This window comes from Rhinolophus sinicus, chromosome 5, assembly GCF_057876585.1.
Source record: "Rhinolophus sinicus isolate RSI-liver-muscle chromosome 5, RSI-T2T, whole genome shotgun sequence".
NCBI classification, from domain to species: domain Eukaryota; kingdom Metazoa; phylum Chordata; class Mammalia; order Chiroptera; family Rhinolophidae; genus Rhinolophus; species Rhinolophus sinicus.
Window position 1 is genome coordinate 86,714,416 of NC_142505.1, and position 26,440 is coordinate 86,740,855.

At 45.8% G+C, this 26,440-nt stretch overlaps 1 protein-coding gene across 1 annotated transcript; it reads left to right on the plus strand.

Annotated features, from left to right (window-relative positions):
* Window positions 1–1,285: 1,285 nt before the first annotated feature.
* POU4F3 (POU class 4 homeobox 3) lies at window positions 1,286–2,893 on the plus strand. Its single transcript, XM_019739031.3, has 2 exons — window positions 1,286–1,549; window positions 1,864–2,893. The coding sequence occupies exons 1-2, from the start codon at window positions 1,430–1,432 to the stop codon at window positions 2,758–2,760; spliced, it is 1,017 nt and encodes a 338-aa protein (XP_019594590.1). The 5' UTR covers window positions 1,286–1,429; the 3' UTR covers window positions 2,761–2,893.
* The last annotated feature ends 23,547 nt before the right edge of the window (window positions 2,894–26,440 follow it).

Below are 26,440 nucleotides of genomic sequence, written 5' to 3' on the forward strand. Positions count from 1 at the left end.
CGACCGCGGTCCCAGGATTCCCCATTCATTATTCACGATGTTTACTAGCTCAGGGAAAGGAGAGGAGAGGAGGGAAGGAGAGGGGATGAGAGCAGAGCGGAGGCGGGGGCGGGGCAGTACTAACCTCCGAGCACTCCAGTCCCGAAACTTCGGGAAGGAAGACAAAGTAGCAAAGTGGTTAAGAGCCTGGGAAGTCCTCCGTGGCTCCTGGCACACAATAGGCCACCAGTAAATATCTGTGGAATGGATAACGGAACGAGTGACGGAATGGCTCTGCTCCCAGCCAGCTATGTTGTCTTGGGCCGATCACGTAACCCCTCAGACCCTCGTTTTCCTTCTCTGTAAGCGGAATAACAGTACCTACTCCATAGGGCGTGAGAATACCTGCGCTAACTCTCTAAATTGCCTAGCGCATATCAGGAGCTCAAAAGGTAGCTGTTATGGGGAATGGGGTATGTAAGCGCCGGCGGCCCAGCAGAAGTGCACTGACTCCCAAGGTGGGCGTGCAGTCCTGAACTCTCCATTCTAAAAACGACTTAGTAAGCGTCCTTAGACTGGCGGACTGGAGGAAGGGCGAGGGGGCCAAATTGTCTTTCGTAAGCGAAAGCAAGAAAGGCAAGCGTGATGAGGAAGCCACAGACCTTCTGGACTGGGCAGGCGGTTACTTCTCCACTAAGGCGGGTGGTTGGGGTAGGGGTCACCTAGGGCTCATTCTGGCACCCCCTCACCCTCCCTGGAGCCCGTCTGGGTGCTTGGAGGCGCCTCTTCGCTGCGCTGCGTGGCCGGACTCTGGTGGACGGCTCGGGCGTGGGGCCAGGAGCGCCCTGGAAATGGACAGTTTGGCGGCAGCGGGTCCGCCAAGGAGTGTGTATGTGTATGTGTGTGTGTGTGTGTGTGTGTGTGTGTGTGTGTGTGTGTGTGGTGGAGGGTGGGAGTAGGGTCAGCTCCCGGACCCCACTCAGCCCGGGGCTGCCCTGAGGTCTGGGCAGTGCGAGTTGGGACAGGATGGAGAGGTTTGGGACTTTGGCGTGAGGGCGAAGTTCATGAGGAAGAAAGAATCCGGAAGGTCGGCGAGGCTGGAGCCAGGCGGGGCGGGGCAGACCGAGAGAGGCCCGGCGGAGCCGGGTATAAATGCCGAGGCGGGGGCAGCAGTGGCGGGCGCAGAGCGGCGCGCCTAGAGCTGCTGCCTGTCCTAGCCTCCCGGGCGGCCCCTGCGAGTCCTGGGCGCGTGAGCACGCCTGCGCGCGCCCGGGCCCTTCCTGGCAGGCTGCTTGTAAGATGAGTGAAGAAGCAGGTGGGGGAGAGGGGAGGCAGCAAGAGAGAGGGCGAGGGGAGCGCGGGCGCTGAGCGGCACTCACTTGGAGCGCGGCGAGCGAGCGAGACGAGCCTGGTCCATGTCCCTCGCTGCCTCCCAGCCAGGCGCGCGAAGATGATGGCCATGAACGCCAAGCAGCCTTTCGGCATGCACCCGGTGCTTCAAGAACCCAAATTCTCCAGCCTGCACTCCGGCTCCGAGGCCATGCGCCGAGTCTGTCTCCCAGCCCCGCAGGTACGTAGTGGAGCATAATTACCGCTCTAAGGCACATTTTTTGACAGGCACTTGCTTCATGTTTTTTTCATGTCGCCCAGAACAATCGCCGCTGTTGAACTCCTCTCCTGGTCTCCCCTGCGCTCTCTCCCGGCGCGCCCTCTCTCTCATTCATGTGTCTGATCCACACGTCTGTTCCAGCAGAGCTTCTGTCTCCGTATTAATTTTTATGACCTGGGCTTTGAGGAGAGGCATCTCGGTTGCTTGAAAATGTGTTTTAATCCTGAGTTGACAGTATTCCCCACTGACCATGCTGTGCGCCTTCTCGCTTGCAGCTGCAGGGTAATATATTTGGAAGCTTTGATGAGAGCCTGCTGGCACGCGCCGAAGCTCTGGCGGCGGTGGATATTGTCTCCCACGGCAAGAACCATCCTTTCAAGCCCGACGCCACCTACCATACCATGAGTAGCGTGCCCTGCACGTCCACTTCGTCCACCGTGCCCATCTCCCACCCGGCCGCGCTCACCTCGCACCCGCACCACGCGGTGCACCAGGGCCTCGAGGGCGACCTGCTAGAGCACATCTCGCCCACGCTGAGCGTGAGCGGCTTGGGCGCCCCGGAGCACTCGGTGATGCCGGCGCAGATCCACCCGCACCACCTGGGCGCCATGGGCCACCTGCACCAGGCCATGGGCATGAGTCACCCACACGCCGTGGCGCCTCACAGCGCCATGCCTGCATGCCTCAGTGACGTGGAGTCGGACCCACGAGAGCTCGAGGCCTTCGCGGAGCGCTTCAAGCAGCGGCGCATCAAGCTGGGGGTGACCCAGGCGGACGTGGGCGCGGCTCTAGCCAACCTTAAGATCCCGGGCGTGGGCTCGCTCAGCCAGAGCACCATCTGCAGGTTCGAGTCTCTCACGCTGTCGCACAACAACATGATCGCGCTCAAGCCAGTGCTCCAGGCCTGGCTGGAGGAAGCCGAGGCCGCCTATCGAGAGAAAAACAGCAAGCCGGAGCTCTTCAACGGCAGTGAGCGGAAGCGCAAACGCACGTCCATCGCTGCACCGGAGAAGCGCTCGCTCGAGGCCTACTTCGCTATTCAGCCGCGGCCCTCATCGGAGAAGATCGCGGCCATCGCGGAAAAACTGGACCTTAAAAAGAACGTGGTGAGGGTCTGGTTCTGCAACCAGAGACAGAAACAGAAACGAATGAAGTACTCGGCTGTCCACTGACTGCTGCGGGCGCAGCGTCGGGGGCCAGGAAAGTTGAGTGTACGTCCCGGCGGGACGGTTATGGGGGACTCCAAGATGTTTCCTGGCAGGTCAGGCTCTCTTCCCCCAAAGCCACAGACTTTCCCCTTTATCCCGCCTGGTTGCCTCCCAGCCTTCTCTTTCTCTTTTTTCCGTTCTATTCCCACCCGAAAAGTTTTGACGCTAAGAAAAAATTCACAAAAGTGCAGGCCTGGAGGGTCTTGTGCTGTCCGTGGTGCTGAAACTCGCTCTTGCGCCTTGGACAGCAAGACCTCAGGGCAGGAGCCCAAACGCAGGGGATAGTGAATTGGCTCGACCACACAACTCGGGGGGTAAAGGCGCCACTTTGCTAAGCGCGATCGGGCAAGGGATGAGGGGGATAGGAAGGAAGTAATACATAATAATGCAAAGTTTAACTGGGCACAACCATGTACTGGAGATTTATTTAGAATATATAAAACCATGTATGTTTCCAAAGGATAGCCTTATATTCTCTTCCCCAACTAAATTTTATCCATCTCATTCTTTGGTTTGCTGTAAATTCTCTAAGGTAGCATGGATTAGGTTCAGGGAAAGTGTGCGGGGCATTGCGGCCTCTGAGCTGTTCTCCGCATGTGTCGGGCTCCTGAAAAGGGCCCACAGACTGGTATCGCTTAGCCGCTTGCAAGCAGCTGTGAACGCCTGCTCGGACCCATCCTCCACGACCTGCTGGCGTTGGAGGGGTAATTCCGGCCTGCTGGAGAGCGGGGGATTGGTAGTGTTCCGGATGGACTGAGGACTCTCTCACCCCAGCTCGCTTCTCCAGCTAGACTCCCAGCGCAGTGTAGAGGCGGCTGCTGGAAAGCAATTGTAACTTCTCCGAATCATATGCAAGTTCTTCCAACACGTCTAACCTCGTTGCGCTTTTATTATTGTTAGCATTGTTGTTTTCTATTATTTATTTAACTTTACCTCTTTCCATTCCGCTTATATGGGTGTTTTTCGGTGGAGGTTCACTTATAGTTGTGAGTGGAAAGAAGGGCCAGACCGCCGGCCTGGATCCTTCTCATTCCACTCCTTCTAGACCCATCACATTTTACCTTTCGTTGCTTCATGTAATTTGCGTGTTGCTGTGTGACCTTTGGTTTCGTTCTCCGAGTAAATACAAATAAAATATTAAGTTTTCTTCTCTCTTTACCCCTTGAATTAACTTCTAAAATAAATGCTTTATTTTTCAACCCGATTCACAGTGTTTTTCTTTCTCCGAGGCTAAGCGTATTAGTTTTAGAAAGGGTTTAAAAGTGAGAACCCAGAAGAGCTGGGCTGTCACTTCCGGTAGGCCAGTCTCTGGTCATCCCCTCTCCTTTTTCCTCTTCCCTGGTGCTTCATCCTCCCACCCTGTTGAGATCCGGCCACAGGTTGACGGACCTCAGGGTTTCAAGTCACTTCCCTCCATACGTCCCCGCAAGAGAATCTATCAACCTCTGTTTGCTCAACGTGACTCAGATCGCAAATTTTGAAGCCTGACTGCTATACGAGAGCCCCAGTGCCTCCACTCATTGGCTGAGCCACCCTGAAGCCAGTTTCTTCTCTTAGCCTCCATTGTTTGTCTGCTGGATGAAGATGCTGATACCTACCTCACAAGGTTATTGTGGGGACTAAGTAAGACTGTTTATTTAAGGCGTCTGGTAGTGGTTGGGCTAATAGGAAACATGTTAATAGATTCAATGGCTATATAGGAAGTGAAGGAATGGCTGCAAAGTGGGAGGAAAGTGTTCCGTGTCGGGACGGAGTCCGTTGGGACCCCTTGGAGTCTCTTCAGAAATTGATTTGGAATTGTCACCCAGGAGGTTACTCACTCTGTGGTCTATCTCGGCTTCTCCGTGGAGCGCTAAAAGAGATGTCCGCTGCAAAGATCTTAGCTTAGTGCCCTGTACATAGTAGGTGCTCAACAGATGCTAGTGCCTTCTCTCTCTTCCACTCCCTCTAAAAGGGGAGGAAACGTTTTAATTTGTGAGCCGCAGAAACACCTTCATGATTTAAAAAATTAATGCTCCAAGTTCAGGAGTCGTCTGCACATTTCCCCACTGTGTCATCAAAGAGCTATGGGTCATTAGACCTCCAGCCCGAAATTCGGAACAGAGAGGGTCTCCCCTCCGCGCGGTGCGGCCCCCACCCCCCATTGCAAACGCAAACCTGGGGATCACCCTCAACCCCGAGCCTCAGCCCTTCACCCCCGCCTTGCGAAATAGCCCCAGCGATTCCTCCACCTCCCTCTCCATCGGGTGTCCTTTAATAATAAATGCCCTTATGCCATTACATTATATTGTGGGTTTTGAAAATTTAAAATACGGCTGATGCAATATTAATTGCCTATAGTGGTATAAAACACAGGGCCGGAGCCCAGCCGGGCTGCAGAGGAGGCGGCCGTGAGCGTCCCGCGACGAAGCGAAGCGCTCCAGACAGACGCGCCTTTGCGGGCTGCGAGATTTCCTGCAGGTAAGAGCCTTCGGCTTTTCTGGCCCTGGAAAGAACCCGATATCCGCCTCCATCTCCTTTTCGAAAAGTTCCCTGCTGTTATTTATTTTTTTAACTAATAACCGAAAAGTTTGGGAGACATTTTTGGAGAGGGTGTGATGCGTCTCCCGATTGGAACATTACGTCAGAACCATCCGGGCTGGGTTAGGAATGGGACCCGCGCCTCTGTGCCTGGTGGGGTCCAGGCGCCTGGGATCGCCATCGCACAGGAGTGTTTTGACCAGTTTCTACCGGCGGGCGGGAGCTGCGGCCGGGTCCAGGACGCACTCCACCCTCTCCCACCCCCTGAGTGCGCCGGACCGGCGCCGCAGCTTCTCTACTTGGGCTCGCTCAGGAAGCAACGGGAGCTGTGGTTTCTCCAGAATTGTGCAGTCGCCTTTGCCAGTCGTCTGTTGGAGGCACAGACCCCTAGAGGGTAGTGGAGGGGGGGTGTACTAGCTGGTTTGGGGTTTACTTAGGCCTGGTGTGCATCTTGATGGGTCATTTCCTAATGTGTGACCTTGGGCAAGTCATGCCACTTCTCTAAGCCTCTGATGATGGCTGTTAAACCTCACAAAAATATTTTTAAGAGTTATCAAAATCACTCTATAGCAGATAATCCTTTCCTAAATCCCAACAACTTGCAACATTCTCTGTCCAAGGTCCATCTGGGAGTTTCTTTAAACCCTACCAAAGACAAAGTGAGGCCAGTGTGCAGGGCTGTTTGTATGGAAAGTTGCATCTGCTTCTCAAGGTGGGACTTTGAGAATCATCTGTGGACCAGGAGGAAGGCGTCAATGCACCTGTGTGGCTGGAAGGAGGGCCTGACCCCCAATGAGCCAGGCACATACAAGGCAGCGTGGTTGAAGCCCTGGCTGGCAGAACTTGGAGGCAGGAATCCTGTCCTTCCTGAATCTGAGCTGTGTGATCTCTGGTTAGGAGCTTATTCTCTCTGTGTCTAAGGTAGTGTCAGTTTTGTTCACTGTTTCAAGCCCATTTCCCAGCTCAAGGTCTGGCCCAGAGTGGCAGACAATAGATGTCTGTTGGATGAATGAATGAAAAATGAAAAGACCCCTTCTCCAGCGATCCTCTCTGGATTCTAGGGGTGTAGGGGAGAACATAGACCATCAAGAATAGACAAGTCTCTCCCGAGGTGGTATCAGGGTCGAAGTGGTGTGTATCTCAAGCTTCTATTCCAAGGCAGCCAGTTTCCTTCCTGTTTAAATTAGAAGGGGCCTTGCCCCACTCAGGGTGATCATAAGTACAGAAGGGGTGCTCTGTGACATGAGCCCTTGGTACCTAGAGGAGGAATCAGAGCGGAGGATCAGGGGGTGACCTCTGCCCTGCTGAGTGTGCCTGACTTTTCTCTTGACCCTGCGTTGGAGCTTGAGTTCTCTTACTTTCCTGCTGAGATGGAAACAGCTCCAAGTTTGGAGTGGACAGACCTGGGGTAGAATACCCACTCCATCTCTTACTTGAGTAACTGACTTTACCACTCTGAGCCTCAGTGCCCTCATCTGTAAAATGGGAACAAAGACTATCTTTCAGGATTGCTCTGATTAAATAAAATCACATAAGCCCAGCACCTGAAGATACTTAGTCTCTTCAAAACATTATTTATACACAGAAAAGTAAGAGGTAGTGTTGCAGGGTCAAATTCGGGGCTTGGAGTCATGTGGGATCAACATTTTCCTTCCGTGAGCCAGTCTATTCATTCATAAAAAAAGCAGTGCCTACTGTCAGGGCAAGCCAGAAAGGCATCAAAGAAATCTCTTTGCTAACTGTGCATCCCAACTGTGGAAGGGACAATAAATTTGCTCTCCAGGAGTCCATGGTACGAATACATAGGGCCCTCTGAGAAGCTTGACCCTAATCCGCGGCTCCTGGAATTGGAGCCTTCTCCCCAGCAGAATCCCGGTGAGCACCAAGCAGCTGTCGTGGTTGGAGATTCAGCTCAGCGCTCCCTTCGAGGGGCGGGGCTCCGGTGGGCAGAGAGGAGACTCGAGTGATGCGGTCTCTGGCTCGTCCTTCCCACCTTTGGGCCCCAGGTCCGAGTTCGTCAGCTCGAGGGCAGAGCGCCTAAAAGCTTCTCATTTTACAGGAGAGACTGAGGCCCAGAGAGGGACAGAGCGACTTAGCTGGCTCCTTCTACCTAAAATTGCTCTTTTCCCTCGTCATGCTGTCACACTATACCGTTTTATTTCTTTCTTAATCCTCTTATTCCTTGATAACACCCTGTTTATCAGTAAATGCGCTCGGGGCGAGTAAGTACCATGTCTGCCCAGTACCCCCTGCATCCTTGAACTCAGTGCACGGCCTCATAGAGTATTTCACAAACGTGTGGGATAAATGAATAATAATGGTATCTAACACGTACTGAGGGCTTCCTGTATGCCAGGTACTGTTCCAAGCACTTTATGTGCATTAATTTATTCATCCTTAAACAACACTACGAGCGGACACCATTTTAAACTCCATTTTACAGATGAGAACTTGGAGGTACAGAGTGTTTATGTAACTTGCCCAGGGCAAGTAGTGAACTCAGCAGTTTGGTGGGGAGATCTGGCAAAACTCTTTTGTTGTTGTTGTTTTGGCCTCATCCATCCCCAAGTGAGACACAACCCTGGCAGGGGCAGGGCTGGGGGGACGCCTGGGGTGGGCGCGCAGCAGGCGCGTGGGATTTGGCAGGAGAAGCCGCCAGTGCAGAGGAAGTGGTGGAATCCAAGGATACCGCCGTCCTCGCCGGGTTTCGGGCCCTGCACTCGCGCTCCGTCTCCGCGGGTCTCTCCCTCGGCGCTCCGCGCCGCCTCCCACGTCTCTGTTCCTCTGTATCTATGTCCGTCTGTTTACTCATCTCCCACGCAACCCGCTCTTAGCTTCCCTCCAAGCTCGCAGGCGCGAAACTCGGACCCCAAAGTGCAGGAGCGAGGTTGGTGGCGTCCCCGGGGCGTTCAGAAAGCCCTCTTCCCTCCTTCCCCTCTTCCGCGGAGCTGCGGGAGCCCCGGCGGTAACCCCGCCCCGGCGGGCAGATGGAGCCAGCGAGGACCCCGGCGGACAAATTAGTCTCTCCTTCGATCGCTCTTTTCCGATCAGGTCAGGTTTCCCTCCGCCCCTCCCGACGGCGCTTCCGCACCCGCGGGGCTGCCAGGGCTCCCCTGCGGGGTCAGGGTTCGCCTGGCTCCGCCCAGCGCCTCCCGCGAGGGCTTCCCCTCTGCTGCTTTCCGGCTCCCGGAGCTCTCTGGACTTTGGGAGGAGCTTTGCGGAGGGAGAGAGGGATGGGCGGCCAGGCCCAGGTTCTTCCCCGGGAGTCCTCCCCACTCGTCCAGTCGCCAGCGCGTGGAGCACTTGTCTCCCTAAGACGTCAGTTCTCTGCTCCCTCCCTCCGCTCTGCCCTGCTCAGCCTGGCGCTGGAGGCAAACTGGTACCGAAACAGATCTCTCGCTTTCTCTTTTTTTGGGTTTAAGTGTTAGGATTTCACACACACAAATCCTAGTGTTCATCCTGGGAAAATCAGACTTTTATGGGACATCTTTCAATTCTAAATTTAGGATTTAATATTGTCTTTACTTTGATTTATTTACATCAGGAGGGGGAACCACCATAATTTCAAGAGGTTTCTGGTGGAATCCCACTCTCAATCCCAATTTCTCTCTTTACTTATCTCCCTGCCCGCCCCCCCCCCCCCCCCCACACATCAGCCCAACTCCAAAACCCAACATCCCTTCTTGGGGCAGAGGCCCCCAGTGCCTGGGGCGTGCTAGGCGGCTCACCTCTTGGCAGATATAGCTAATGTCCAGCTCTCATAAATCAAGACCATAAAAAGCTTACTTTCATATGCACTCAATTTCTACCAAACCTAAACTAATTGCATAAATTCCTTTAGGCCACTCAGAGCTGCTCTCTGGGTTGGGATCTGATCAATTAGTCATTAGGCACTCCATTAGCTGGGGTTTAAGCTGCCTCATATAAATGTCTCCTGTCAATTTGCTTGTAATTGAATGAATAAAAAAGGGTACAATTATTAGCACAGAAGATCAGAATGAGGAGAGGTCCATTTTATTCAAATATTCTAAAAATGTCTTAATCTAATAATAATAACAATAATTAGAAGGCATTTAGACACCAGTCGCAGGAAGTTTCTTGGTCCATGTTAAGGAAAGCTCTGGCCTGAGGCACAGCAACCTGAGTGTGTATTTATGCTTTCTCACTAGTTTCTCCCATCCTCACAGCCCCAGGAAACTTGTTTCTTACCTGTAAAACAAGTTGGTTGGAGGTGATTTTCTTTTTTAAAAATTAGTTTTATATTTTGTCAAAGTAATTCATGCATATAGTTAAAAATTGAATACAGAAAGGCAAATTGACCAACCCCCTACCCTCAGCCACTTTCAGCTGTTTCTTTTAGAAGTTAATTACATGTCTAAATAGTGTATATTTGGAACTATCTCTCTTTTTAAAATTCAAGGTTTATTTCTTAATATTTTGATTAAATACTACATGATTCAGATTTAAAAGAACCAGATTTGCAGTGAAAAGTCTTTCTCCTATCCTTGACCCAAGTTGCCCAGTTCCCTTTGTTGAAGGCAAATAACATGATCAACTTTTGTGTATACTTCAGAGATATTTTATTGGTTGCCATTTCTTGACTTGTCATCTTTAGTAATTGCGCGTTAACTTCTTGCTATGATATTAGAGAACTAGAGCTATAACCCTCTTGAATAATCTTCTCACACCAAGAACCCTAGGAAGTTTCATATAAAATCAATAATATAGAAATATAAATTGAAGGGGCAGTTGAATATCCTGATTCATTTTTTTAACCAAAAATCAATTTGGAGGTGCAGACACCACAAAAACTGCCTTCAGAGTGTTTTCAGGTTGATTTGAGTTCTATCCCATCTCCTTCCAAATATAATTTAAGGCAACCTATCTGTTATTACTAAGGAATTAGACACTATACTTATAATGAAAGTACCTTTATGCATTGGATACTTCAGTTCGTTTAGCATTTGGTTTTATTAGATTCTGTTAAATATCTCCCTTCACTCTTTTACTTCCTCTAAGTGAGCCCATTTCTCCAGTAAGATGAGTTTTTCTTGGTGTACACAGCTATGATGGGACTGCAGAAGACACTGACAACATTATTTCCATAACCTACCTAGGACTGAGTATTGAACACCTGACTGCAGAAACTCCAGCTGAGTCTTACATGTACTGGAGATGAGATCCTTAGAACGTCAATTCTATCTGTGACAGAATTTCAAGGTGGTGATCCTGAGTGACTGCTGTGAGATGTACAGGGAGACATTGTTCCGGGGGTGGGATTGATTTGTATGGAGTCCTGCGTACTCTCTCAATGAATTCCTTTAGTAGTGAAAGCTTGAATGGGAAGAGAGATAATTCGGACAATGGGAATCATCTCTGGTCAGCATACAGAGCACAGGCCACATAGTACAGTGGAAAGAACCTGGAGATCTGAGTTCCAGGCCTTACTCTGTATGTGACCTTGGCAACTGTAGTCACCTTCAGTGCCTGAGTTCCCCAACTCTAACTTGAGGAAATTGAATTAGATAGTAGTTCAATTTGGTGAGGATTCTGGACTCCCTTGAGAATCTGAGGACCACTACTTTTCCTAACCCAGAAAAAATGCACATCTGCACACTCAAAATTTTTGCTGACTTCTTAAAGTTCAACTATGGATCCCTTGGGTTCTACCTGTGAGTTTGTAGGTGCCACATTAAGACCTTTTGGACTAGGTAATCTAAAAGGCTATTCTTCATTTGACTATCTGAATTTATGGTCAAATACCCTCATGCACTGAAACCAGTTTAGCAAACTGGGAAGAACTTTACCAAAGGCAAAAATAAAGACTTGAGCCAAATGTTAATAAAGTCTCCAAATAGCTTTGGCAAAACTATTTTTCAGATCAATAGTCAGTCTCTTAAGAAACAGTGTGGTGGAGTAAAAAAATGCACTACATCAGAGATCAAAATCTAGGTTTAAATTTTTTTTTTTTTTTAACCAGCCCTTCCAGCAACTAGGATTGAGATTTTGAGCTGGAGACTTACTTCCCTGTTCTGGCTCCCTCTTTTCCTATCATTAAAATGAGAGGGTTGGACAAGATGACTTCTGAAACTGCCAGCTGTATATAGACATTAGCATATCTTATATTTGATATTTTTGGGGGCTTCTTTTATTTTCTATTTTGTTTTCAAAGAGATAGTCGAGTAATCGAAGTGGAGATAGAAGAAGGGGTTACCAAGTGTGGTGTCTTCTGAGTTCCCAGCACTGAGGCTTCTAAAACCATGTGGCAGAAACACAACCCCCACCCCCTAATGAAAAAATAAAAACACCAACAATTTGTAAGTTTAAAAATTAAAGTCAGAGTGAGTGTAGGAGACAAGATGAAAGTAGAACATTTTATTGACTAAATAGTCCTGGCTTAGCCAAGCCAGTTAGTTCATCATTCGGTCTGGGGAGACCCAACCCAGTGGGGAGCCGAGGGACTGCGGTTCACTGTGGGCTGAGCAGGGTAGCACTAAGCACCCAAACTGATCCCAGCTCTGGCTGGAATCCACAGATAAGAGAATGCTGAGCAGAGCTCCTGTTCTCTGCTCTCAGGTCATCGTATTTCTACCGTTCTGACTTGGGTTAATGTTTGTCGCCATAAGTTCACTCAGCTTTTGAGGTTCTGCGTTACCGGTCACATTGCTCAGCTAGAATGATTAGAACGCGGACCACTTTCAACTCTTCTGTCTCCAACTTCCCAGAATTTCTTCTGTCTGTTCTGAAGTTTTTTTCTCCCATTTTTATTATGATATATTTGACATATAACATTGTATTAGTTTAAGATGTACAACATAATGATTTGATATATGTGCCGAGGGTGCCCAAAAGGTATATATATTTTAAGAGACGGTCAGCGTTGCTCAAGCAGTAGTTCGCCGTAATCAGAAGTGTCTAGATGCTGATGGTAACCACTTTGAGCATCTCTTGTCATTGCAGAAGTCAAACGTGACTTGTATTCATCTTTTCATATCGGTATACATTGAGTATTACAATTTTAATAGTGTTTTCCTTTCTTAAAATGTGTATACACATTTTTTGGCACCCTCTGTGTATATGGCCAAATGATTACCACAGTAAGATTAGTTAATATCCATCACCTCACAGAGGTACAATTTTTTTTTCCTGTGGTGAGAACTTTTCAGGTCTACTCTCTTAGTAACGTTTAAATATACAATACAGCATTGTTAATTCTAGTCACCATGTTGTGCATTACACCCCCATGTCTTCTTTCTCTTATAACTGGAAGTTTGCACCTTTTGATCACTTTCATCCAATTCCCCTGTCCTAATGTTTTAACTTGACATTTTCTCTGATAGTATTTTACTATTGCTTATGGCTTCATGTAGGATAGCCTATCTAGTCTACTAATTGTATTAGTAGACTCATAATTTCTTATTAGTCTTTTCTTGACTGTCACAGGGTTTCTCCATCACAAAGAAGAGTTTTAATAATATGTACTGAAATTCTATTATCACCGTTAAACACATGGAACGTTAGAAGATGAGCAGAGATCCTCTGGCTGGAGAATATGACGCTGTATTTCTAGGGCCCAGGCATCTATATTTTTCACAGTCTCTCCATGTGACTCTGATTACTTGCCCAGATTTAGGAAGATGTTTCTTACACTTTTTCCCTACCCAGGTGCCCCAAATTGGAGTTTGGGTATATAGGCTGAAACACAAAATTTCTTCCAATTCTCTTTTCATTAAAAGTGGTATAAATTTTGCACTGCATTTCACAACATGTCTGTGCCTGTTTTGCCCTCCCCACCATTGCTATGTTAGTTTACTTGTCATGGAGTCAGTGGTTGCAGCACCCAGAACCTTTGGCTACAGCTACATCCTGTGCACTGATATGTGGCCCATAGGCACGTGTGGCCTCTTTGGAAAGTAAATTCTAGGGCAACCTTTTTACTGTCGGGCAAAAATTAGACCTAAAAGCAATTTAGTAAATAATGGCAAATAACAGATAAACAAGCAACATCTCTACTGATCGCTTTAGAATGGTAGGAATTCAACAAATAATTGAAATTGAATCTATGAATGAGCTAGCCTTGCTTGTTATCCTCCTGACCACACCAAATGTGAAAGGAGGAAAGGAGAGAATTTGAAGGTATGGGGTGTTCCTATTTCACAGTACTAGGTGAAATATATATATATATATATATATATATATATATATATATATATATATATATACACATAATACACACACACACACATATATATATATTTTTTCTTTCCCCCCCATATTTTATAAGTGAGACATCAGGAAGGCTTAAACAACTTGTCCAAGCTCACACAACTAATACATGGTAGAACCAAAGAGTTAAACCCAGGATTGTCTGCCTCCAGAGCTGTACTCTTTGCACTGTGCTGTGCTTGCTCCTGCAGAAGAAAGTGGACTTATGTTTTTAGGGGTGAAATCTTTTATGTGAAAGAAGTCTCACTCTTGTTCTGTGAAGCCCAAGAGGTACAACTAGATGGGAAATGAAAGTCACAGAGATAAAAATTTCAGTTTCATACAAAAAGGAAGGCTCTGGCCGTCAACATGGTCCAAGCAGTGGGCTGTGCTATGAGTCCTAATGTTGGAGGATTGAAGCAGAGATTTTAGTGAGTGACTCTGGAGTGGGGGTGATTTTAGCATCAGATATGTGCTTGAAAGAGATGACGTTCCAACCTGAGAGTTGCGGCTGCTGCAGTGAAAAATATAAAGAAACTATCTCATCTCCAAATTTACAACTTCCTTAAAGGAGCATGGAAAATAAATATTATTTTAATATTTTTATCTTTGCATTTTCCCTTCGGAATACCAAGATATAGACTTGAAAATAATAATAATGAAAACATTAGGCTCTGCTCGTTTATCAAATTAGTGTATTAGAAGAACTCAACACTCTACTGTCTGTAGTGTTAGTGTAGAGGGTCACTTGAGACTTCAAGGGGAAAAGGGGACACCACTGGGGAGTTGTTATTTAAACATGGTTTTGCGGAGTGAGTAGGGACTAGATGGAGGGCCCAGATGCCTTTTGCTTATTGACATGGTTTTATCTTCTCTCCCATTTTTAACTCCTCCTCCAAAAACGAAAAAAAATAAAAATAAAAATGAAAAAAAGCAAAAATCTTCTCCCTTCCTTTGTTCCTTCCGTTCTTTTCCACCCTGGCTCCACCTCCCTGATCACAGTGTCACTGTTTGGGAGGACGGGTTACTATTTTTAAGTTTTTCATTTGGACCCTTGCATGTTCCAGAGGCAACAGGCTGTGGAGAAAGCTCTAAGCCAGGGCTCAATTACCAAAAGGCAGATTAAACATGTGCTTCGAGCACTTGCAAAGCAAAGACCCCCAAATAACAAAACCATGTTTTGGACAAATTCAATAGTTGGTGTTTAAAAAATCATGCTGGTAGTCAGGTTCAGCACTGTGCTGGACTTCCTCCCATGTATTTTATGAGATTGTATTTTTAATTTCATACAGGGGAAGGAGTAACACCAAGTATTCAGTGTTTAAAGCCTCTAAAGATCTTCATTTGACCCAAGACAAAATAAACACAATTATAAAAATGATTATGAATATCCTGAACTGTGCTTATTTATTCATTTTTCATCTTCTAGTTCAGGTTGATGGAAGAACTGAAGAGAAATGAGGTTTCTTTTTTATTTCTGTGTAGATGCCTGGCTTCACCAGAAGTAACTGAGGTCTGGAAATAGAATGAGTTAATTCAACACATGTTTGTTATGCTACTACTCAGCAACAGGCTGTGCACAAGGTGTGGAGGATGCCCCAGACCTGCTCAGCACATGTCCTCACGGAGCTCACACTCAAATTGGGGACTAGTGACATCTCATTCCTGGGACTCAGGACCAATTTGTTTGTTAGATGCTGACCAAGTTAACCTGACCATTAGCTGTCTGTAGTGTTTGGGAGCCAGTCCCAACCTTTCTGAATATCTCTGTTAGCATACTGTATAATCTATGAATACTACGAGCATTCTCCTCCTCCCCATCTCCTTTTCTCTTCAGAGAGAAAAGTCATGGAAGCTGAAAAGAAAAGAAAGCCAGTACCTCCAAAGCCTTGTGATTTAGCTTAACATCGGTTGGCACCAAGTTATGGAACTTGACTATGATTTTTTTTAAAAAATGACAGGAGGAAGTAACAGTCAACTGGAGAGAAAGGTGTGTGTTCCTGGCGACCATACTGCATTACTGCATTGTTGGGGCCACTCCTTCTGTCGCTGCAGGGTCACCAATTGCATGGATCCAGCTTGACATGGCCCTCCTCTGTATATGACCTGTTGAGATGGACACATCTTCTCCAGAGCAAACCAACTGCTGGCCTGTATGTAGCTGGACTCCTCAGAGTTGAAACCCAGTTTAAATGGTTTCATAGGATGGGGGAGCGGAGCATGAGAAGAGCTGCTTCTTTCCTGAAGGATGAGAGGTTTGATGCCAACGAGGGAACACAGACTGTGTTCTAGAAGCTTAGATAGGAAGTAGTCAGTGCCTATGTTATTCCCAAGGGTCAGAGTAGGATTTCTTTTTCTTTTTAACGTATTTTAAAAATCAAAGTTATATGTGTCCAAAGTTTAAAGACTCAAATAGTTTAGCAAGACTTGTTATGATAAAGAACTATATGCAGTTCTACTCCCCTCATCCCCTGATTCCCCAGGGCAATTCACTTTCAACCCTGTTAGTTGGTTCTTTGGCTATTTACCTCACTACCTCTAAATACCATGTTTATATTGCTAACTCTTGATCGTTCAGTTGTAGGCATTATCTATTCACTTGCCTGTAATGAGGTGAGGATTTAGCGTTCTCTCATGCCCGACACCAACTACCATCCCCTCACCATTCTGATCTAATTAAATCTTAATTTTGGTTAGATCAATATTCAGTGTTCATCTATTTTACTCTAAATAACATTTACTGCTGAGCCACGTAAGGTACTGTGTTACTTTTCCTTTCTGCATAATATTTTATTTTTCTTTGCATTAATAATGATTGCTTTTTCCCTTTGTTTTGTTCCTTCTGTTTGTTAATAAGCCCAGACTCTCGCCGTTTAAATAAATCTCCTCTCACAACTTTTAAACACACAAATTGTTCTATCTAATTTAATCTTTCTAAAGAAACCTCTCTTGGAACCTTCTGACCTACTTCAAGCTGAATTAGTTGCCTTCTAGGCCTGCCGACAGCTGTTATCCTAGGATCCCCTTTTAGGTTGAACCCTCAGTTTCACAGAATCAATATCTTCTGTTTAAGTTTATATCCCATTTAGGGATATAACTACTTACTGTAGTTTGAGTTGAGTTTGATACTTCTTTCTTTTGATCTTTGCAGTAGCTTTTTAAATGTCCAATTTGCTGTATTTATTAAATATTTGACTTTCTTTACCTGTGAGATTTTTTTTCTTTCTCGTATTTTCTTATTTCTGGTTATGGTCTTTCCCTATCTGCTTAGAGAAGACCATTTAACTTTCTTATAAAGCTGGTTTAATGGTGTTGAACTCCGTTAGTTTTTGCTTGTCTGGGAAACTCGCTCTCTCCTTCAATTCTGAATGATAATCTTGCTGAGTAAATTATTCTAGATTGTAGGTCCTTTATTTTAACACTCTGAAGATGTCCTGCCACACCCTTCTGCCCTGTAAAGTTGCTGCTGAGAAATCAGCTGAGAGCTTTATGGGGTTTCCTTTGCATATAATTTGTTGTTTTCCCCTTGCTTCCTTCAAGATTGTCTCTTTAACTTTTGCCATTTTAATTACAATATGTCTTGGTGTGGGTCTCTTTGGGTTCATCTTGTTTGGAACTTTCTGTGCTTCCTGGACCTGGATGTCTGTTTTCTTTCCCAGGTTAGGAAAGTTTTTAGCCATTTCCTGATCTGCGCTTCTGTATTAGCTAATCTGCTGTTGGTTTCTTCGAATGTGTTTTTCATTTCAGTTATTGTATTCTTCAGGCTTTCTAACTCTGTTGAAATTCTCCCTCAGCTCTTCTAGTCCACTCTCAAGTTTGGTGAGTAGCCTTATGACAGATACTTTGAATTCTTTATCAGGCAAATTACTTATCTCCATTTCCTTAGGGTTTTTTCCCCTGGAGATTTTTCTTGTTTCTTCATTTGAGAGATAGTCTTTTGTCTCTTCATTTTGTTTAACTTCCCATGTTTGTTTATATGCATTAGACAAAATAGCTCTCTCTCCCAGTTTTGGAGAAGCAGTCTTATGTAGTGGCAGCCTCTGTGTAGACTGTGTGTATTGACTGTGTTTGGCAGGCTGGTAGCAGCCCCATGGGTGCCTATGGCATCCGGGCACCTAGCTGAGTGTCTCCAGGTGCAGGGGGCCAGGTGCACGTAGTAAAGCCCTGTTGATCTTGCTTGCTCCCTTTGTTCTGGACCTACATGGGCTCGGGATGTGTGGGGGAACACGGGGAACACACAGCAGCAACCTTACAGGTAGGCCAGAGCACCTGCATAGAGCTCCTGCCCGCACACCATATGAAAGTGGAAGGGCAGGTAGACAGTGGCCCTTACCAGCGCCTTAGGCCCTGGAGAATTCTCGCAGTCCCGGGAGAGCTCCCACTGCTCCCCAGCCTTCTCTATACAGTCTCTCATTTGTTGTAGAGACATGGTGTTGTGTGGAAGGGACCTCTGTGTAGGCTTTAATGTTGGATAGTTTTGGCAAACTGCTGAGAGCCCGCAGGTGCTTAGGACGCCTGGGGCACTGGCCTACTAGGCTCGAGCAGAGGAGAGGGCCTGTTATGACACCCAGTTCATCCTTCTTGCTCTTTGTTCACAGGCAAAAGGCTCCAGGCAATATGGCTGGGAAGGCACTGCCCTGAACTTGCAGGTAGGTCAAGCACCCACATAGAGCTCCCACCCACCCTGTGGAAATGGAGGGGGTTGTAATGGAGCTCATCAGCCCTGCTGACCCGGAGATGTCCCCCAGCTCCCCGAGGGTTCCTGTGGTTTCTTAACCTCCTCTATTGGGTCCCTTTCTGCAGTTTGTTGTCAGAAGCTGTTCATTCAGCCCTCAGTTGTCACACAGGAGTGATTAATAGCTCTCTATGTACATGTATATTTGAGTTTCTTCATGGGAGCGAGCTAGTTCAGCATCCTCCTAAGCCCACACCATCTTGCTAAATTTTATATTTCAACCATTCTATTGAGTTTTTCATTTCTCCAATCATACACTCTAACAGATCTTTTTTTTTTTTTAAAGAAAAAGAAATCTGGTTTGTTTGTTTGTTTGTTTCATGGATGCCATCTTTTTAGTTATATCTGAGTTATATCCCTAATATTACTAATAGTTTATTTTAAATTTCTTATTCCTTCAGAGTTTGTTTCCCTCAAAGTGCATGTATTTCAATATGAGTTTTGGTCTCTGTGCCTTGTATTAGACATTGGTTAGTTAAGTACAAAGTTTAATGGAAGCTCTGTACCCATGAGCTGGCCTGCTTTGCTTTCCTTTTCTATTAGAGTGACTGGGTTGGGGTGTTTCCATGGAATTCCCCAATGGCAGTGTTTGTTGTTGTTGTTGTCTGTCTGTTTGTTTTCTTTCTTGGACTGGTTAGATTTCCAAAGAAGAATCTCTCCATTTTCTGCTTGGAGCACATATACCTGGCTGCCCATGTTCAGGGTGCTAAGTGGAGGAAAAGGAAAAAGGCATTTAGAACGTAAAATCTTATTTAATTCCTTTGTTTTTTTATATGGTTGGTGTTCCAAATGTAATGACTTAAGAAAAACAACAAAAAACATTTTTCAGTGAATAAATGATCATTATTCTGCCAGGTTTGGGTGAGGTAGTTGCCTACCTGTGCCAAGTGGGTGAGGTAATGTGAGCGTCTAACCACTTCATTTGCTTATTTATTATTTAATTTTCAGTTACAGTTGACATGCAATATTATATTAGCTTTAGGTGTACAACATAGTGATTAGACATTTACATAACTTATGAAGTGATCACCCCGATAAGTTTAGTAACCGTCTGATACCGCACATAGCTATTATAATACTAACCTCTTCTTAAACAAACTCTCAGTCAGGCCACCCATTTGCAGCCTCACCTTCACTCCCACTTCCAGAGATGTGTACTGCTATCACTTCTCAAGTCTCTTAGGGAATCTGCTGTGCATTTCTGTTTGCTTATCAGCTTTTCCCACTGCTGACCAAGGATTCAGCTTTCTTGAGTTTTAGTAAACCAATCGCCTCTTACCTGTTTTCTTTCCAGTGCCCCAATTTTTTTTTTTTTCAATTGTCTTTTTTCTCATTCTTTTTGTGCCTCTAGGATCGTGCTTTAAATACCCCTGAATGGTCATTTTAAGGTTAGCTTTTGGGAGAGAGTGGAGCTGAGGCCTGGGTTCAATCTCCTACTTTAAATGGGAGTCTCCAGATTCTAAAGTAAGGTCTGAGGATTTCTGGGAGAGCTGGGAACGTGCTTTAGTGGAGGGAGACTTTGTACCCACTAAAACTATATGCAAAATTATGTCTCTTTATTTGTATATTACCACCCTGACTAAGTCTACAGCTTTTAGCAAACTCTCAAAGTGATCTGTGACCTCTTCAAAAATCTAAGTACCAAGCCTCTAGAGACCAAGTATGTGTTACATTGCAAAGAGGATGCCATCGGCTTAAAGATACTCAAATTTAGAAAAATATAAGGTCAGACCCAGACTCTTCAATCCTGCTAACCGATGAAGCTTCCAATTACAGAGACTGAAGCTTCCAATCACAGAGACTGAACGGGTCCTTGAAAACCAATTCATTCCTATTCATTGTTTCATAGATTACCTAGTTCTCGCCTAAGTCCAAAGAACTACCACACTATCCCTGAGAAGAGAGCACTCACATATTTAAAATTGTAGGTGGAATGTAACTGATCAAACTTTTGAGATGATCTAATTCACAGAGTAACAGACTCAAATTCCAGAAAGTCTTGTAAATAAGAACAACAAGCCACAAACAGGGCTACAGAGGGGTGCCCATCTCGTGGTGATCTCGAGAGTACGGGCCTAAAGGGAGCAGAAGTTACTCAGCATCAGCCAGTGACTGCCATGTGGGCAATGATCCCAATGTGAGCAAATCTTAATGATTTTTCAAGATAAGCTGGAAATCTAGATTTCTAAAATGTGATGATCTCTTTTTGTCTCTTTCCTTAAAAGGAAAAAAAAAAAAATCAGGTAGGCCAAACTAAACACCTATGCAGGCCAGATTTAGCTCACAGACCATCAATTTGTGATATTTGAGCTAATCCAATCCAATCTTCTTTTGATAGTGGGAGCCTGTGGCCCAGAATGAGGAAACTCCCATGTCAGTGTGGCCCAGGAAGGTTCTACACTGGTCCTTAGACCCCTGGATCCTTGTGTATAGTCAAAAGGTGGAAATTGGTGGTGGTAGAGTGTGTGTGTGTGTGTGTGTGTGTGTGTGTGTGTGTAAGAGAGGTAGAGTGTGGGGGGTAGGAGGGGTGAACTTTAGTGAGGAGATAAGATAAAGAAAGAATATTGGCTTTGGCCCCAGTGGCTATACTCATACTCCTCAGAGTTTGCTGGAAGAGGAATACAAAATTGGGTGGGGGTTGGGATAGTGAGTGATGTAACAATGCTGAGTAGTATTGAAAGATTCTAGAAAGGAAGTGCTGTCCAATAAAAGTTTCTGCAATTATAGAAATGTTTTGTATCTTCACAGTCTAATATGGCAGCCACTGCTACATGTGGCCATTGAGCACTTGCCATGTGACTAATGCGACTAAGGAACTGAAATGTTAATTAATTTAAATTTAGAAGTTACCTGTGGCTAGTGGCTACTGAACTGGGCCATGCAACTGTGATACTGTGATTTATAATAAGAAATTTGATCTTCATTCTGGTTCTGGCACAGAGCTCCTAAAACCCTTGGAACTTCCTAGGTGATGAGAGCATAAAAGTATCTTTTGTTATGTGAATGGTGTGACTTTTGTATCAAGCAGTCACTGATCCAGAGAGGGGCTGGAAGTTGAATTAGTTGTCAGTGACTTTCTGTGCCTCCCCATCCTGTGCAGACCTGTCCCTTTGACAGCACTGTGCCCTATAGAAATGTGTCCTGAACCCAACAGGGAGCTCGAGTGGGCTGCCTCTGGGGCAGCTTCAGGGCCCTGGAATGTGCAGGAGGACATTCTTTTGAGGACTGATTGCTCACCAGAGAAAAGAAAGGTAGCCCCAGATCTCGGCCACCACCAAACTGTAAAAGTAGGTGGAAAAGGGAAGAGGATGCGACACAGGGAGCAGCAGCTGCCAGTGTTCAGTTTGGTCGAACATTAACCCGAATTTGACCTCATGGCAACTTGAAAGTGGGGTGAGTGGAAAGAGCATGGGCTTCGGTGTCAGAAAGACTTGGGAGTGAATGCCACCTGTGCCACTTACTAGTTCTGTGACCTTGGGCAGGTCCCATGGCTTTGCCTTGCTGCCCCTACCTGGAGCAGGTAATGAATAGTAATAGTAAGTAATGTTTATTGAGTATCCACTATGTGCCATGCAGGCACCCTACTAGGCTCTGTACAGGGACACACAAGATGCCTGCCCTCATGGAACTTCCATTTTAACTGGGTCATGGGCAGTACACAGTAATTTAGAGAGGGGCAAATTGTGATACACACATGATGGAAATAAATTGCCAGGGATGGAAGTACCCAGTTCAGCTGGGGTTGAAAGGGACGGGCTCCCTGTAGAAGTGACATGGAAGCCGCGGACCCTTTATTTATTGAGTCCTTACCGAGCCAGTCACCTACTTTTAAAGGCTTACCTCATTGGAGGTTAGCACTAATGTTATCCCCATTTTATTAGTGAGAAAACTGTGGCACACAGAGGTTAAGTATCTTACCCAAGGGCACACAGCTAGAAAGTGGCCAAGTAGGGATTTTAACTAGGACTTTCTCACACCAAACCCCCTATTCTTTCCTTTACACCTCTCCTACCTCACAAAGTGTGCTGAAGCTCAAATAAGTATATATATGCAATGCTCATATACTCATGCTCATATTAAATGTCAGCCCTGCCCTTAATCACCCCACTCCTCCACATCAAATCCATCAGGGTGACTTCCTTGGGATCTTCAGGTTAAACCATTAGAGAGCAGGCCCCCAAACCTTGATCCTGGAGAGTCCTGTGGATTTCTACATTGAAATAATCTATAGGAAACGTTAGACTTTCTGCAGCCCAGCAAAGGGGCAAGGGAAGCAGGGGTTAGATCAGGGCAGGAAGACAGTGCTCCCTTACCTGGACTTCAGGTGAGTTCAACAAACTGTGAATGCTCCAGGGACCAAAAGTGATGGACAGGCTAGGTGTCTTAAGGCGGGTTTCTGAACCCTGCACCGGCCCCCACCTCCCTTTCCCATTCTGGCATGCTCCCTAATATCCTTCTCTGCTTCTCCTGAGAACTGGTGCTTCAGAGATGAAAGCCAAGAAAACGCAACAAGCCATCGGCAGCGCTCACTCAATTGATTTTTACACAAAATTTGCCTTCATGCACGAAGGATGGAAAATGATCCCATAAATAATGGATAACGAAAACAAATGCAGGGAGGAAATCAATAGTCACACACTTGATACCGCAGGGAGATGGGAGAGGAAAATATGGAGCCTGGTGCAGCTAAACAGCACCCTGGGGAACCCCTTTCTAGCACTTCCTGCTGGGGAGGGAGAGGCACATCTTGCCCTAGCAGGCCCCAGAGCCAGTGAGCTGAACCCCTGGGGAGGGCTGGGAGGGAGCTGTATCTTATGGAGCCTCTGGCTTCAGTGGGTCTTAGGGAGGTCTAGGCTTCTCCCAATGTTTCAGAGTCAGGATGTTGGAAACAGCTGCCCCTCAAGGATCCCCTGATTCCAGCCCACAGACCAGGGAACATGCGTTGGCTCTTTTCCTAAGCCACCCGTGGCCTCAGGGGCTCCAGAGGTCTTTGAGAGATGCCAAAAGTCTTTCATGCTCTCTGAGGTCCCTCTCTTTTTCTGTTCACAGCAAGTTGCCCCCAGATCTAGTCACTTGCTGTGCTGCTACAAAAGCCCCCAGAGTGGCATGGGGGTAGGGGTTTGAATCGAGCTGTGTGACTCTCGATAAGTCACTTCACTTCTCTGAAGCTTTAGTTTTCTCAACTGTCAAGTGGGGCGAATAAAATCTCTTATACTGGTAGGAGAAATTAAATGACTCGATACATATGAAGTACCTGGCACACAGTAAATACTCAAAATAAGGTAGGTCAGTCACATCACTCCCAAAGGATGCCTGAAATCTGTACCCTTCCCTCATGCTCACTTCACTGAATTCAGGGCTTCCCAGCCTCCTGGCCACGGCTGGATGGGGGCCGTAGCTAGCTGCTTTAGTCTCCTTGCCTCTGGTCTCTTTCCTCTTGGGTTCTCGCTTCTCACAGTCCTCACCTTCCTGAAAAACACATCTGATTATGTCATACCTTTCTTTTTCAGTTTTAATTGTGATCAATTTATTTGACTAGGTGGCACATTCGCGTGGTTCAAAATTGAAGAGGTGAAAGTGGTATACAGTGAAAATTCCCCTCTTCTCTTCTCATCCACCCAGCACTATTGTCAATTTCTTGTGTATCTTTCCAGAGAAGTTTCATTAATTATAGGCATCTATATCTGCTTTTATATATGTGTATGTCTCTGTGTATAAATACGTATTTATGTATCTGTGTTTTTGTGTGCTCTTTTTTCTCCAAATGATAGCCAATTAAGCACACTCCACTGTCCTATCCTTTTCGTATTCCACTTACTATATCTTGGAGCTTATTCCCTGCCAGTACATAAGGAGTGTGCTCTTTTTTTTTTTTTTTTTAACCGCTCCCCATATGTCCATTCTAGGGATATATTGTAATTTATGTAACCAGTCCCTGTTGATGGAATTAAGGTTTTTCCCCCCCAGTCTTTTGCTTCTATGAGCAATCCTGTAATGAGTAACCTTGTACATAGGGAATTTCACAGTATCTGTAGGATAAATTACTAGATGTATCATTGCTGAGTCAAGGGGGTGTGCTTGTTACTTTTGATCGATATTGCCAATTTGCTGTCATAAAGGTTATGCTTTGAACGTACCCAGCAGTCACGTGAGAGGCTGCCCCTTTATCCCCACTCTGGCCAACACTCCCAGGATGTCTTCAGCGTGCCATACACGTTCCTTTACTTATCTTCTCAGCCTCTACTCCACATACTCAGACTCTGTGTGGATTCTCTGCTCCCAACAGGCAGTAGTGTCACAGTTTCCTCATTTTGTCATACCCTTTGTTGCTGCCATGAATTTCACAGGCTGCTCCCTCTGCCTGGCAAAATGCCATTCATCCTTCAAGTCCGTACTCAAATGCCACCTCTTCTGTGATACTTTCCTGTCTTCCCTGGGCAGAGTCCGTTGGTAGCTTTTCCTTCTGATCTCCCCCAGCACTGTGTCCATGTCATTTTTATAGCACTTATCGCACGTCATATGTGTTTATGTACTTATACTCCAGGGTTTACTCATCTGTGTATCCTCAGTGAGAACTGTAAGTGCTGAGTTAATATTTACTGGATGGATGTGCGAGGTATTGTACTAAACTCTACTGGGGAAACAATGAGAAAAAAGGCAGGATCCCTGCTCTTGAGGAGTTTGTAGAGCTTATTAGAACTCTCTGGTCCTGGTAAGTGGATACCTGTCCTTTTTAATAATTTCTATAGCCATCACAGAATTCACAGGAACCTTGCAATGAACTGTACACAGAGGGCATGTATGCGCACCCTGGAGAGAAAAGAACACACACACAAACCCATGTCCATCTTAAATAAGCCCTCCCTCCCTCCCTTCTGGAACAGGTGAAGCAAAAAATGACTTTGCCAAAGTAAATAGGAAACTTTGAAATGTTAGGTGTTTGACAAAAACAAAACAAAACAACAAAAAACAAAACAAAATAAAAACACCACAGTCCCATGCTTTCTGCTTCTAGAAGGACATATTTTACTCTAAGACCCGATGAAATAGATGCCAAGAAGTGATAGCAAACACAGTTTACAGTTCAAGAAACCACAATAAGGTAAAGGCAAAGGTACAGGAAAGAGAAAACAGTGTCATGAGAGAAAGCAAATACTGAAAAGTTCAGCTCGAACATGCCAGGACCAATCACTTAACTGAACTAGGAGAGAGTTTTGAGCTTCTCATTCTCTTCACTACCCTATTTGAAACCCCAAACCTATCAGAGGAGCTTGATCCTTAATGTGGATTATTATTTTATAAATTATTAAGAAGAGCAATATCTCTCCATTTACTGAATGTCATAACAAAAGAGATAGGAGGGAAACCAAGACATTGTCTACCCAAAGAGCCCAGCATTTGGACAGTGTAAAGTCACTAAATAATTCAGCAGCTATTTGAAAGTATAGTGTTTTGTAATTTCGACAGAACCATCTTAGTCTGGCTCTCCATAGCGCAGAATTTTAAAAAGATGCTTGTCTTCATGAAGATCTATTTCTAGGAGAAATGGGAGTTGGTGGAAACGCTGGGCAGGAGAGAGGGCTGTCTAATTAGAGAGCCTGTGTTTACTCTGATTTTAAACTTTCATGAGACTGCCGAGGGTGAGGTATAACCATTTGCTAGTAATATCTTTGATTTCTTTCTCTGCGCCCACAGACTTGTGCTATAACCATACATGTCTGTGCCCTGTATACCCCTGGAAAGGGAAGCCATTGTGCATGAGGTGATTTAACGTGTTGACAAGAAAGGTTGGAGCAAATGAATGTAGCCCCACGTTGTGTTGTAGTGAGGGTGATTATGTCCTGGCCTGGCTTGTTCACAGCATCAGAAGCACGAACTCAACAAGGCCTGGAAGAGGCTGCACGCTGGGAGGGCTGGGGTGGGCTGAGGCAAGGTGTAGGAGGGCTGATCCTCAAGGGAGCCATCATTCATAATTTTTTTTTGGTTGGTTTATTTAATATCTGACCCTACTATAGGGAGGATTTCCTGCAATTTACCATGGTACATAAAACTGAACAAAGCATCCTCAGTATTACTAGGAGGCAGAATAGCATTATAATGAGAGAGCACTTGGGTGGGTGTCTAGACTCTACCACTCCCTGGCTGTATGACCTTGGGCAGGTCATACAGGGCACAGTTCATCTC

Coding starts and splice junctions, on each gene's coding strand:
- POU4F3 (XM_019739031.3), top strand. CDS start 1,430: ATGATGGCCATGAACGCCAAGCAGCCTTTCGGCATGCACCCGGTGCTT. Junction 1,550..1,863: donor TCTGTCTCCCAGCCCCGCAG/GTACGTAGTGGA, acceptor TCTCGCTTGCAG/CTGCAGGGTAATATATTTGG.